This window comes from Sorex fumeus, unplaced genomic scaffold (assembly GCF_029834395.1).
Source record: "Sorex fumeus unplaced genomic scaffold, SorFum_2.1 ptg000098l, whole genome shotgun sequence".
Classification (NCBI taxonomy): Eukaryota; Metazoa; Chordata; class Mammalia; order Eulipotyphla; family Soricidae; genus Sorex; species Sorex fumeus.
The window spans coordinates 23,026,685-23,040,655 of NW_026606155.1; the positions used below are offsets into that span (position 1 = coordinate 23,026,685).

General features: G+C 56.8%; 1 protein-coding gene across 2 annotated transcripts; it reads right to left on the reverse strand.

Annotated features, from left to right (window-relative positions):
* Positions 1–1,229: 1,229 nt before the first annotated feature.
* DCAF4 (DDB1 and CUL4 associated factor 4) lies at positions 1,230–13,686 on the reverse strand. Of its 2 annotated transcripts, none has more exons than XM_056133800.1 (12): positions 13,582–13,686; positions 13,283–13,440; positions 12,749–12,831; positions 10,784–10,886; positions 9,330–9,473; positions 8,528–8,577; positions 5,971–6,050; positions 4,169–4,267; positions 3,975–4,072; positions 2,812–2,985; positions 2,162–2,276; positions 1,230–1,423 (listed from the first exon to the last, which is right to left on the reverse strand). In XM_056133800.1, the coding sequence occupies exons 2-12, from the start codon at positions 13,331–13,333 to the stop codon at positions 1,230–1,232; spliced, it is 1,191 nt and encodes a 396-aa protein (XP_055989775.1). In that variant the 5' UTR covers positions 13,334–13,440; positions 13,582–13,686. The 2 variants fall into 2 exon arrangements, with proteins under 2 accessions (XP_055989775.1, XP_055989774.1); XM_056133799.1 differs by having other exon boundaries at positions 4,169–4,270.
* Positions 13,687–13,971: the final 285 nt, after the last annotated feature.

The following is a 13,971-nucleotide window of genomic DNA, read 5'->3' on the forward strand; positions in this document are numbered from 1 at the left end:
GGACGGTACTGCAGCACTCTCGGATAAATAACCTTGTCGAACCGCGTCTCCCGAAGTCCCCAAAGCCGAGAGCCATGCCCCTTCAAGACAGTCAAGTCCCTGCAACAGGGTGCACTTGCCCAAGGCAGGCAAAGTCCATCCCCAACTGGAGATGCTGCTTTCCTCTCATGCTCAGAACTGGCCACGAGGAGACTCTCACAGCACTGCCCACTGCCCGGTTGGTTCAAAGTGCAGGATTCTGCTCTGGCTTCAAGCCTTTCCCTGAGACTCAGCTGGCCCACGGAGGAACAGAGGTCTGTCTGCGCCCGCGGAGGAACAAAGGTCTGTCTGCCGGGGGGGCCCAGATGCTGCTGATGCTGCCAACCCCACCAGCATTAGGCTCTGGTGGTGCTTTGTTGCTGCAGTGCTTGGGGTCCACTCAGCCGCGTGCAAATGTCCAGGAGTGGCTGGGACGATGGCGAACACTGGTAGTGCTTGCACAGGGCACTGGGCCAGTGGGCACTGGACCCAGAGCCTCACATGTACCAGGCATGTGCTCTGCCACTTGAACCACATCCTTGGCCAAGGGCTTTTGATAGAACCAAGAGCTTTCACTTAGTTACTGACGCTCTTCAGTACTCAGAAAAGCGTGTGCGTGTGTGTAGAACCAAGAGCTTTCACTTAGTTACTGACACTCTCCAATCCTTAGAAAAGCGTGTGTTGTGTGTGTGTGTGTGTGTGTGTGTGTGTGTGTGTGTGTCTGTGTAGGATAAAACTGTGTAACTGGGCTGGAGGGATAGCACAGCAGGTAGAGTGTTTGCCTTGCACCCAGGTTCGATTCCCAGCATCCCATATGGTCCCCCGAGCACCACCAGGAGTAGTTCTTGAGTGCAGAGCCAGGAGTAACCCCTGAGCATTGCCAAGTGTGACCCAAAAACGAAAAAGAAAAAACAAACAGAAAAACTGTGTGACTATTCTAAGGAATTCAATGAGACAAGGAAATCACAACAGGCACCTCTTATGAATAGGCCTGCTGAGCTCCGAGAGCCCCAGCTTGACAAGTGTCCACACGTGATAGGCACGGGTATGTGGAACAGCCACGTCAAATGCTGCAGGCGGCTGTGGTGGCAGGGCTACATGCCCCCACCCCCGCCTCCCAGGATGCACCCTGCAAAACCGATCCTAAGACACTCGTGTTGCACGTGGAAGGCCGAGGCAGGGTCCCCCGCTCCACCTGCTCCCACCCACGCTCAACTGTAGGAGAAATAATAAAGGTCCTGCTGGACAGCCATGAGCAGCCCGGGCACCCCTCGGGAACCCCTGAGGCGAGACAAGAAGGCCACGCTGGGAATGTCGGTCTTGGAGGTGGGGTGCGGGGAGGGGATGGTTCTCAGCAGCTGGCCGTCGTGCAGGCTCCAGAACCTTGTGTAGCAGTCCTGGCCCACTAGGAGAGAGCACAGAGTCCATGGTGGGTCGCGGGCAGAGGGGGCGTCTCCACAAAGGGGGAGTCTCACTACCATAGAGGGGTGCTTCCAGAGACTCCAAGGGGCTCTGGGGCAGAAAGGGGTCTGCAGTGTTCAGTGACAGGGTGCCCAGGTGGTGGGACTCTTGGTGTTGAAGAGGGAGCACGGGATGAGGTTGGGTGGGCGGTGGTGCTGGAGCAAGAACAGCACAGTGGGGAAGGTGCCTGCTTCTCATGTGGCTGACCTGGCATCCCATATGGCTCCCCCGAGCCCCGCCACAAATCATTCCGGAATGCAGAGCCAGGAGTAACCCCTGGGCACCACTGGGTGGGCGAGTCTCAAGAGCCCCAAATCAAGAGAACACATAGCCCCTGGGCCTAGAGGGCATACAGCTGATTTCCTGTGGACAAAGGGTTACCAGGATGTGCTCTGAACTTCCTGGGGGGATAAATAACCAGGTGTCGCTCCCCACAGTGCAGACCCTCTGGGGATGGATGGCAGCTCGGCCGCGGGCAGTCAGACCATGGGTGATGCTGCAAGGTGGCTTAAGCGCATGGTCAGGCCCGGCGTGTAACAGGACAGAGATCACCCGGATGGATACCGGGCTGGCAAGGGTGCTGGCCCCTACCCCACTCTGGGCCTACAGCCCCACGATCCAGCCTGTTTGGGGAGTGGCCCCCTCCATCCCGTGGGCGGAGCATTATCCCCGCCTGCCTTACCTGCCACCACAAGCTCCTCCTCCTCATGCACATGCAGGGGCAGGCAGGCGTACTCGTTCACGTGCCCCTCGTACTGCCGCAGACACTTGTTGGTCCTCAGGTCCCAGAGCTTGATCTGGGGGGGGGGGGGGGGGGAAGAGCGGAGGAGGGGGGCTGCTTTGATGGAAGGCGATTGGCGAGTCCCAGATACAAGCCAGGAAGGCTGAGGTGCTGCCTAGAGACCTCTCCAGGTCAGGAAAACCGCCGAGCCCAAAATCCCACCCCCGCAGCCCAGCAAAAGCACTGGAACCAGTTTCTAGAGCCCAAGCAATAGTGCAGTGGGCAGGATGCTGGCCTTGCGTGCACCCAACCTGGGTTTGATGCCCATCACCCATGTACCATCAGGAGTGAGCCCTGAGCAATGTGGGGTGTGGCCCCAAAACAAAAACATTAAACCCAAGACAAAATAAATAAAACCCAAAAAAACAAACATAGCTTTCAGTGTGTCTCGGGGACACCAGGCTTCCAGCTGACCACTCGTCTAGTCTCTGGAGGCCCCTGACCTGCCTGCTTTCCAGTGTCTTCTGCCAAGCCTCACCATCTCCCACCTCCCCGCTGGCGGACCTCAGGCTACCAGCTCTGTGGCCCCAGGAATCCAGTGCGCCCCTCACCTTTCCGGCCATGTCGGACGCCATCAGGTACTGCTCGTCCTGGAAGATGTACAGGGAAGTCACAGCCAAGTCGTGGAAGAGGCGGGTGGCCTTCCAGCCTTTGCCCTGGTTTCGAGCACGAAGATCGATGGCAAAGATCTCCCCGGAACGGCAGCCATTGAACAGCAAAGGAGCCTGTGGAATGAAGGAGGCTGAGGTGCTCCTGAGTGCTTCTCAGGCTGCCTCATCTCCTGGCCCCGGACCCTCTGGAAGCAGGGCTGGAAGAGGCAGCCTGGAAAGGGTGAGGTACCTGCAGTCCAGTGACCTCCAGTGGGAGCCCCCATACCCGTCCCTTGGCCCACCGAGGGCATCTGTGCAAAGCTGGGGTAACAGACACAGGTAGGAGAGCCAGGTAAGACCCAGGGTATTGAAATGGAGCAAGAATCTCTGATCACAGCCCAAGCAGGGCACAGATTTCACTTCAAAGAAAGGTGTGGCCCAGAGTGAAGTACAGCAGATCTGCCTTGCAATCCTGTATGGTGCCCTGAGCCTGCCAGGAGTAAGTCTGACCACTGCCGAGTGTAGCCCCCAAACCAAAAGATAAATTAAAAAAAAAAAATTCTAATAAAAGATGTCGTGTATTTCTGTATAAGCACGATCACTACCACATCCAGGTTTTATAATGTATGAAATATATGACTTGAAAGCTTATATAGGAAGGAAACCCTGGAACAAAAACCATTATCTGGGGCTGAAGCAATAGCACAGCATGTAGGGCAATTGCCTTGCATGCTACCGACCCGGGATCAATTCCCAGCATCCCATATAGTCCCCTTGAGCACCGCCAGGAGTAATTCCCGAGTGCGTGAGCAGGGTGTGACCCAAAGAGCAAAAACAAAAAAAAAAACCCCACAGTCTATCCCTCTCACCGATCTCATGAAATGCTAAACAACAAAATGGGAAGTTGATTAAAGCCGGCTGAGTCAGATCTCCCTGAATTAGCCAAGAATGTGATTTCACGTGTGTCAAGATGTACTCACAAAGCGGTCCATTCATCCTTCCCGGGTTTCCCTTTAGCTCCCTACATCAGGACGAATGATGCCACCCGGGGGGATCTACTCTGGGATTCAGTCAACTCTCCACTCCTGACAAGCATCCCCTCACTCCTCCCTAGCCCAACTGACCTGGACCGCAAACTGCTGGGTCAGGGCATCACTGCTGGTCCCAAACGACTGCCGGTGCCCCGTCACCACATCGGTCACCAGGATCCGCCGAGATAAGCCTAAGGGACAGAGATGGGTGGGGAGATGAGTGTCTGAGCAGATGCACTGCCAAGTCTCATCCTGGGGGAGGGGGGCCTAGAAGCCACAGTGCTCACCTGTGCTGAAGCAGTTACTAGCCTGCGCGTTGAGGGACCACGCACAGGACCAGGCCCCGGGGATCCGGAAGCTGCAGAGCATGCCAGGCTGGTCTCCTCCTGCTGTGAACGAGGGGACAGGAAGCATGGCTGCCCCGGACAAGCACCGGACCAGGTGGCCATCACTCGGGGAGTTGTTAGAAACAGTTGCTGCTTAGAGGAGTCCCATTCTGGGTTTGGTGGGAGCCCACAGGAGCTGTGGGGCGGCCTGGCTCCGACTCAGGTGGTTACTCTTGAGTGCATGCAGCTGGGTCACAGCGGCCCCAGGGTAATGGGTGGAAGGGTCTCAGCCCCAGATCTCACTGGAGGCTGGTGACCCCCAGCAGAATATCTTCTTGACAGTGCTCAGGGGACCGTATGAGGTTTCGGGGACTGTACCCAGATCAGTAGTGTGCAAGGCGAGTGCCTCATCCGCTGTACTATCATTCCGGAACGATATCAGGATAGCAGTTACTGCCTGCGTGTTGAGGCCAGAACTATCAGACGTTAGAACGTCTTCTTCAAAAAACTTCTTATGGGGCTGGAGTGATAGCACAGCAGGTAGGGCGTTTGCCTTGCACCTGGCAGACCAGGGTTCAATTCCCAGCATCCCATATGGTCCCCCGAGCACCACCAGGAGTAATTCCTGAGTGCATGAGCCAGGAGTAACCCCTGTGCATCGCTGGGTATGACCCAAAGAGCAAACAAACAAAAAACTTCTTATGGGTATATGGGCCTAAAACATGCGGTAGCAGCTTACCCCTGTTCACCTTATATGGTCCCCTGAGCATTGCCAGAGGTGATTCCTGAGCAGTCAGGAGACATCCCTGAGCACTGCGGATACAGCCCAACCACCCCCTCCCACCACCACCACCGAAAAACCAACAATAGACAGCCATAAGATACAGTATAAAGAGTTATCATAGAGTTAATACAGCATGTAACACCACCCATATTAAACAGACTATTCTGGGGATGAGGATGGCCCGATGGGCTGGAGAACTTGATGTTCAGGCAGGTACTCTGGGTTCAGTCTCTGGCACAGAAGCGGAAGCGACCCAGAGCACTGCCAGGTGTGGCCCCCAAACCAACAAAACCAGAAATATCCCTAGGTCTCTCTCCCATCCACTCCAATTTCCATCTGCAAATTCTCCCCAGAGGGAGCCACAAGCCTGACTTCAATCTACAGATGCCATTTCTGGAACTGTCATGTTCTGAGACTCTGGCTGATTCCTCCTGCCATCCTAAGCTCACAGGGGGCCCATAGGCATGCCAGGTAACAGGCTCAGCATGTATGAACTCACTCAGTCCCCAGGTGACTGAGCTGCACCAGGAGCCATCTGCTTAGCCTGGCATCATCCAGGAGGGCCTGCGGCCTGCTCAGGGGCTCACCCTGGTCCACTCCATTGCAATGAAGTCACGAAGGATTGAAAGCCAGCTGGCTGCCTGGAAGAGGAAGCCCACCCGCCTTCAGCCAGCAAGAACGGAAGGGTCCTTACGAGCACCTGGCACAGGGCAGTGACATCTTCGGAATGGTTGGTATAGGCAGCCCAAAGCAACGTGGTGCCCTCCTGCACCCAGACAGACTTCCACTGTCAGGGCTGATGAAGTGACCCTCAGGGACACAGAGGTGGTGCACGGGAAGGTAAACACGCTCTGAGTCTGTGTCCTACCTGGCTGCTTCTGCACTGTTGGCCTGGGCTCCCGCCTCCACTCCAGTCTGGGTGAGGGTGGAGCCAGATATCCCCCTCGGGCCACCCCTGGGGCCATGCTCGAACCCGCACCTGAGTGACTGCTGACGAACAGTGAAGCTGGGAGCAGGGTGGCACAGCCAGGTGTCTCAGCAATTCCCAGGAGGCAGAGCCTGGCAAAGCTGTTAAGGAAAGTTGAATACAAAGCTCTGGGAGGAGAGGGGGCACCGGTGCCCTTCACTGCCTGCAGAGAACATGCTCCATTTTCTATTGCTTTTGCTCTTTCTGGATCATGTTGTGGATGTACCCAGCGCTCCACACATGCAAAGCCTGCCTAAGAGCTCTACTGCAGACCTACACCCCCAGCTCCTTTCCATGGTTTTCCTTTTGGGCAGGCCACCCCTGGTGGCATTCAGGGGGGCACATGTGGGCCCGGGTCCTCCGCATGCAAAGGCATGCACTTGACTACTGAGCCACGGATCTTCTGATCTTTTAAACGGGGGGGGGGGGGGGGGGGGGGGGCAGGGGCAAAAAAAATGGCATGGTAGGCAGGAGAGACAGCTTAATGGGCTGCTCTGTTTGATAGCCAGTATCACACACATGCCCCACCCCGTGCAACCAGGAGCATCCTGTGAACACAGCTCATACCCTGACATGGCATGCAAGGCTCCGTGAGCACCACAACCAAACGTGTGCAAACCCTGACTGCAGCAGCAGTGATGGGGGCGGGGGGTGGACTCCAGAGAAACACCCTCAAATCCTCAGGTTGTGGACCTGTTGTGCTCCCAGTGAAATCTCTCTAGTAGAGGCTGCTGGAATGATCCCCGAGAACCGACATCGTGGGTGAGGATGCAGGGGGAGTCCTGAGCCAGGGTCCTCTCATGTTAGGGTTTGGACTTCAGGGAACCTAATGTGTTAGGGATCTAGACTCTCACTGCCACCCGGGACAAGGAGAGGCCGAGGTCTGAACTAGGTACCACTTTCATGGATGGGTGGTTTCATGACCTTCAGAAGCTGCAGCAGAGAGGGACACTAGAGCCTGATGCTGTACCTGAAATGCCCACCGGAGGCAGGAGGCCTCACTCACCTGTACCTAGTCCAGGTGCAGGGCCAGCACAGGCCCACAGGGGTGACACAGAGTGAGGTTATACTAGAATCATGCTGGGTGATGCTTGGGGGGCCATATGGGAAATGAACCCAGGCCGGCCCTGTGCAAGGTAAGTGCCCTGCCTGCTATGCTAAGTCTCTGGCCCTAGACCACACTTTTCTAACCCCAAGGACCCCTCCCCCACCCCTCGGCCCACTGAGATCCTGAGGAAATGCCGCCCCGGTTGGCCTGGTTGTCAAGGCTATCTCAGGCTTGGTGCTTCCTGGGTGCTAACACCATTGCAGTAACAGATGCTTCTGGCACCCAACCAATGAAAGCCACAGGAAAATACCAACTTACATGGCAGTCTTGTGTTTGCCTCCACGTAAAGTGTGTATAATCTGGGGCCGGAGTCATAGCACAACCAGGAGGACGCCAGGGTGGCTGGCCCCGATTCAATCCCCGGCATCCCATATGGTCCCCTGAGCACTGCCAAGAGTAATTCCTGGGTGCAGACCCAGGAGTAAAGCCCTGAGGACAGCTGGGTGTGGTCCAATCAGGGGCGGGGTTGTGACTTGCATGTTTGTTCTCCTTCAATGCAGGTTCCCTGAGCACCGCCCAGAAGTGACCCCAGACCACAGGGCCAGGAGGAGGCTCCCAGCAGCACTGTGTGTGACTCCCCCTACTGACATTTATCTCAGATCTCTAACATTCTTTAGGCTTTGAAACTCTGAGGAGGCTGGAGAGTGCAGTGATAAACTCATTTGCCTTACACGCAGCTGGCCCGGGTTCGATCCCTGGAATTCTATATGGTTCCCCTGAACCTACTCAGGAATGATCCCTGAGCACAGCTAGGTATGGCTCCCAAACAACTGCAACAAAAAACACTGAAATAAAATCTCTTGAAATAACAGTGCTATGGAACAAATTTTAAAAAAAAAGAAACCCAAACATATCTAACCAACAGGCTCTGCCTGAATCACAGGTTGTGGCCCAGGGGATGCCAAGCGTACATGCAGATGTGAAGGCAGGCCGAGCTCGAAGGAGCCTGAAGCGGGTGAGGGAGGAGGGCTAGCACAGTGTCAGGAACTCAACCCCCGAGAAGAGTAAGGACAGGCCTCCTGAGCACCATCTTGGACGCCCTGGGCCCAGCTCCCTTGTTGCTAGGGGAAGGTAGAGACTGCAGTACTGAGTGCTCTGAAACAGGCTGCTTCCAGTAGGGCCCCAAGGCAGAGCCCACCGAGCTTGAACCAAAGGAGTCCCCTCTCTGGGGCCTGTCTTCAGCCTCTCCCAGGGTCCACCTGGCCGGCCTCAGTTCCCCAGTGCTTCTGGACTCCCCTTCCAGTTTCGTTCCTCTGCTGATGGAAGCACTGACTCTAGACTCCGCGGTTCCAGGACAGTCTCAGGCAGTGAGACAGCAAGGCCTTCTGGAGGACTCTTGGTAGCTTCAGGAACCCACGTTGGCCCAGACTCAAGCCCTAGATGACCAGCCCCACAGACGCCAGGGGACCATACCAGGGTATGTGCTAAGCCCCCGAAACCTCTTCATCTGCCAAAAGATACAGGACGTGGGAATCCAGGTGATTCAGCGAAGCCCAGCACACAGAGTTCACCTAGAGAGGAGGCACAGGGCAGAGTAGTCAGCCGGCCGACAGCGACCCACAGAGGAGCACAGGGAGGTCCTACAGGGCTCGGGACCACAGCGTAGAAGTGACCATCCCCCCAGCACGGGGTATCTGCAGGGACGAGCCTCACTGTTTCTCACTTTCAACATGTGTTTCCCTCCCCGCCCCACCAACTTGTGTCCCTGTAACCATGGGTCCTCTGGAGGTGGCCGTCCAGGGGGCACGGAGCCGGGCTCCTGACCCAAAGGAGATGCTGTGTTAGCTGCAGATGTGGCGCAGGCCTCGTCCTGCAGGGCCACACAAGCCCCTCTGCAGCCAGTGACACCAGCTCTATGCCCAGCCCCTCCTTCGTGAAATCCTCCCTTTTCCTGGCTAAGAAATGCCTGGGGTCCTCTGCCTCCCTGATGGGTCCCCACAGTCTAAACCTTCATTGGGCCAGAGCACGAGTACAGCGGGTAGAGTGTTTGTCTTGCATGTGGCCGACCTGGGTTCGATCCCCGCCATCCCATACGGTCCCCTGAGCACTGCCAGGAGTAATTCCTGAGTGCAGACCCAGGAGTAACCCCCTGAGCATCGCTGGGTGTGATCCAAAAAGCAAAACAAAAATAAAAAAAAAAACATCCAGTCCAAAACCAAACAAAACAAACCCCATACACTGAGCCCTGCCTTGTTTACCCAACACCCACTGCCCCCAGCTAACACCTCCCCCCCACCCCGCCCTCCCCACCACGCGCCTGCACCTTCCGGTTGGTGAAGTAGAGGTTCTCGTGCACATGCACACGGGGCCGCGGGCCCTGCAGGCCCTGCAGGTTGATGATGCCGTACTTGGAGCCTCCCACCCGGACGTCGTTCACTGTGAAGAGCTGGTCGTTGCTGCTGTTCGCCTGGAGGGGCATGTGGACAACGGCTGCCTTGCAAGTGGCCCAGAGTGGCCCTGCGTCCCAGTGCCCCAAACTCGCTGTGTGTCCACTGGCGAGTGTGCCTGGACACCAGAGCATGCCGATGACCTGACCGTCCCTGGCTAGGGGGCGGCATCCAAGGGGTACAGCTACGACTGGGTCGAGGTGGGGTGTTGTGGGGCCCAGGGCAGGGGTGGGGGAGAGGTCTGACCCCATTCAGAACAGGGTCCCAGCACACACTCGAGAATGACCCGGTGACAGGGCACCGTGGCCACAGTGAGTCCCCAAGGGTCCTCTCTGAGAGCTCCAGAACGGATGCCACTCCAGCTGGAGCCAGAGGGAGAAGCTGCCCTTCCTGACGATCTCAAAGCACACCCCCAGACTGCAGCGCCTCATGCTGCCTCGGACGCAGAATATGGGCGCATGCGGGGGTCAGGCGCCTACGCTCTGCGCAGGGAAACCTCAACTTACACTCCAGAGAAAGCATCTGGCCCAAAAAAACGAACCCTGGGAGGCCAACTGCCCTTCCCAGAGTCTGTCAAAGTCCCTGGGCGGGGCGCGTACGTGCATTCTATCATTCAGATCAACTGGTACCCCAAGTCACAGAGGGTGTAAGGTCATAGAAGAGGACGTAAGTCCTGGCCCCCAACACCTCTGACCTGGAGTAGGGGGCCTGCTATGGGGAGGGGTCTCAGGGTCTGTGCCAGAGCAGCAATACACAGACCTGCCAGCAGCTCCCAGGGGTGTCCCCCCAGGCCTCACCTTCCCAGCTGGGGACTCCTGCCCTTGGCCCTCCTGTTCTTAGGCCCTAGCTCCTGGCCGGCTCTAACTGAACCAAAGACTTTCATTCCTGCCAAGGAGGTGAGGGAGGTGCGGGCCCAGGGACCCAGGTCTGAATGCCACGGCCACTCAGGGCGGGGCCAAGCTAGCCTGGGGGACCTGTGTTCTGGGGACCAAGGACACTTGGCTTCTGGTTCTGCAGCCACATCTTGATGGCATGGGAAGACCTGGATGCCCCTGCCCACGGCGTGCCCCTGGCGGCTCTGTGCTACCTCCTAAGGGAAAGGCAACAGCATCAATGTGTGGCTGCCAATGTCCCCAGAACCCAGCTTAGTGGTGGTGGGAAGTGGGGGTGATGACTGTCACAGCTTAGCCTTCCCCACCTGCTCAGCACTGGCCACTGGGTGGCTTGTGGGTGGCCATTAAGGCCTCACTACCTCACTGCCAGGACTGATGGAAGCCAAGGGTGATGGGAGTGGAGAGGTAGGGGTGGGGCATCGCACACCCATGCTCACCAGTATGAGGTTAAATCGGTCGCTTGCCAGAGCAGAGGGATCTGAGCTCTGAATGACGACCTTCTTCCTCTGCATGCAGTTCACCCGCAGTTCGTGGGCTAAACTGCAGCGGGCAGAGAGGGAGAACAAGGAAGACACAACTAAAAATCCATGAAGAAAACTCAGGGTCCCGCCCCTGAAGACCAACTCCCTTCACTGGCCCACCGCTCTGTAATATTCCCAGCAACGGAAGCGGCTCAAGTATTCACCATTTTCAAACTTTCTTTCTGTTGGGAGTCGTGGCTGGGGCAGGGATGGGTGAGGGGCTGCCCAGGGGCTACTCTCAGTGAGATTTGGTCTATCAGGTTCCAAGGTTCAATGTTAGAGCCCAGCAGTGCTGGGGGCCCCAAGGCCACACATGGTAGTGTTGGGAGCCAGGGTGGGGTGCCTATGGGCCAAGATCATACCTGGTGGGCATCCCGACAGTGAACTACCTGACTCCCAGTTTTAGTTTTTTGGGTGGGGTGGGGTCACACCTGGCAGTGCTCAGGCTTACTCCTGGCTCTGCGCTTAGGGATCACTTCTGAAGGAACCCACATGGGGAGAACAGAACCTGGGTGAGTCGCGTGCAAGACAAAGGCCCTCCCCACTGTACAATGGCTCTGGCCCCGAGAACTCTTTTAAGCTTCTTAAATCTCCACCCCACATGGGATCACATCACCGAATGTGGCGTTTACAAAAAACTGTGACTGTCACTGTCCTCCCGTTGTTCACTGATTTGCTCGAGCGGGCCCAGCATTGTGAGATTTGTTGTTACTGTGTTTGGCATATTGAATACTTCATGGGTAGCTTGCCAGGCTTTGCCATGCGGGCGAGATACTCTCAGTAGCTTGCTGAGTTCTAGTCACAGTAAAAGGTCTGTGCCGGTGCAACAACCAAAAAGCCAATTCAAGGGCCGGAGCGATAGTACAGCAGGTAGGGCATTTGCTTGCACGTGGCTGACCCAAGTTCAATCCCCAGCATCCCATATAGTCCCCCAAGCACCGCCAAGAGAAATTCTTCGGTGCAGAACCAAAAGTAACTCCTGAGCATCGCAGGGTATGACCCCCAAAAAAAAGTGTGGGGGGGGGAAGCCAATTCAAAAATCAAATGTGAGCCAGATCGGGGGTACGTTGCATTTCTGGCAGAGCTTGCCCGGGGTGCAGCCAGATGGAATGTGGCTCTATGAAATGAAGAGAACGTGCCTGAGGAATGAACCAACCCACGGGGCTGGAGAGCTGGCTTGGAGGGCTGGGGAAGGGGCCTGGCACCCCAGGGCCCGCAGACCCCGGAACAGAAGCAAACGAGCTAATAGGCTGTGGGGCTCCCAGCCCCTCGGGGCTTGGCTCACAGCCCCCCTTTCTCCCCTCCACCTCAGTGTCCCGTGCCCCGCCAGGACCAAGCATGTTTCAGGGGGAGCAGCAGATCTTGCTCACTTCTGCTCCGCAGGAGGAACTGGGTACGGGAGATACGGGCCCTCTGCAGGGCAGGCAGAGACCCCATGGGGGGTGAGGGGGAACAGGAGTGCAAAGGGAGCCAGGCCCCATGTTCCCTAGCTCCGCCCAGAGTGAATTCGTGGAGCCACAGTCTTCTTCTGGAATCAGCAACCCACTTCACCGGGTGGAATTACAGTAGCAGATAGAATTTAGCACACGAGCATCCAGTGAATGGATGGACATCTTGGGGGACAGCTCAGAAGGAGGGAAAAATTTAGGTATGGTTCTCATGGGAATGAGGTTTTGGAAATTTTTTTTGTGGGGAGGGGGTGAGGGGTGGGTCAAACCCGGCAATGCTTAGGGCTTATACCTGGCTGTGCTTGGGGACCACAGGTTGTGCCAGGGACCAAACCTGGGGTCCTCTTAGAGTCCATCCTGGCTACCTCTCAGACCATGAAAAGAAGCATAAAAGGAACATTCCGGAATTAAACCTAGCAGCACTGTGTCTTACCGGCAATAGCTGTTGAAGCTGAGAAAACCCAGTTTCCTTCTTTGCAGCAATGAAGAGGCATTGCATCCTCTTCGAGCTGTTCTCTACGTGAAAAAGGAAAACAGGGGGAAGGGTTGGTAAAGCTGGCGTCAGGGGGACGAGGAAGGTGTTGGGTTCTGCGGAGTACACGGAGGAACTGTGGAAGGCCCCTCGGTACCCTCAGCAGCAAGCAACACCCACTGCAGGAAAGACCTGGGGGTGGAAGGCCTTGCTCTGGCCACAGGAGAGGAAGCCTGGCTCTGTCCAGCCCACCATCCCTCTTGCCACCGCAGGGTCCTGATTCCTCATCCCCAGAAGGGCCCTGGCCTCCAACCAAAGCCACTGAGATGGTGCCCCATGGCTTCCCCAGGGAAGTCCAATGTGCGTTAGAACGTCAGCGGGAGCCTGGCCACAGAGGGAGGAAGCAGACGTCCGTTGTCAGGATCCCGTGGGGACAGTTGTGACACCACCGCGCTCTGCTAGGGGGCGTCTGGCCCCGTCCACTCGGTGCCCCACCTTCTTCTGCCTGTCGTCTGCCTCCAGCAGCTGTAGCCTTCGGCTCTCCATGTCCTTCAGCCAGATGCTGTCCTTGGTGAGGGGGTTGCAGTTGTTATGTCCAGGCAGCAAGCGGAAGTAGCGTTTCTTCTCGGGATCATAGTAAAACCCCGGCAGCTCTGCCGCAGAAAGGGAAGAGAAACTATTCCAGCACGGCTGCCTGCACGGAGGTGCCCACCACCCAGTCCTGCCCTACAGGGGGCGAACCCCCAAGGCCGAGGAAGGGACAGGCCCAGGTGTGGGTCCTGCTGCTGCCTTACCTGGAACGGAAGAGCTCCCAGCTGTGCTGGACGAGGTTGACGGGCCCTCGCTGTCACCACCAAAGCCATTGTGGCTGGGATCCTGAGCTCCTGCGTCACACCTGCTGAGAAACAGCGACAATGGCAGGCAGCAGAGGGCTGGGTCCCAGCCGTTCTCCGACTGTGGGGGCAACTCCACAGCCGCCACCCCAACCTTTCTGATAGCGTGGGAGCACTGACCCCGCTTTCCCGGAAAGCAGTTTACTCCAAATACTCCAGTTAGGCAGGACCTACCTGGTTTACCTCCCCCTCCCTTTTTTTAAATAGGAGGGGGTCACATGATGGTCCCGTCCATTTTCTCTCTCACAGGAGCATTCTGAGATGGCTTGGAGGTTTTACGGGAAGAACTTC

What these genes read in the sequence shown, in the direction of transcription:
- DCAF4 (XM_056133799.1), bottom strand. Translation starts at nt 13,333, where the DNA reads ATGGAGAGCCGAAGGCTACAGCTGCTGGAGGCAGACGACAGGCAGAAG. An exon ending in CGTCCGACATGGCCGGAAAG is followed by an intron (nt 2,277 to 2,811) that starts GTGAGGGGCGCA and finishes CCCCCCCCCCAG; the next exon opens with ATCAAGCTCTGGGACCTGAG. An exon ending in GGAGGAGCTTGTGGTGGCAG is followed by an intron (nt 1,424 to 2,161) that starts GTAAGGCAGGCG and finishes GCTCTCTCCTAG; the next exon opens with TGGGCCAGGACTGCTACACA.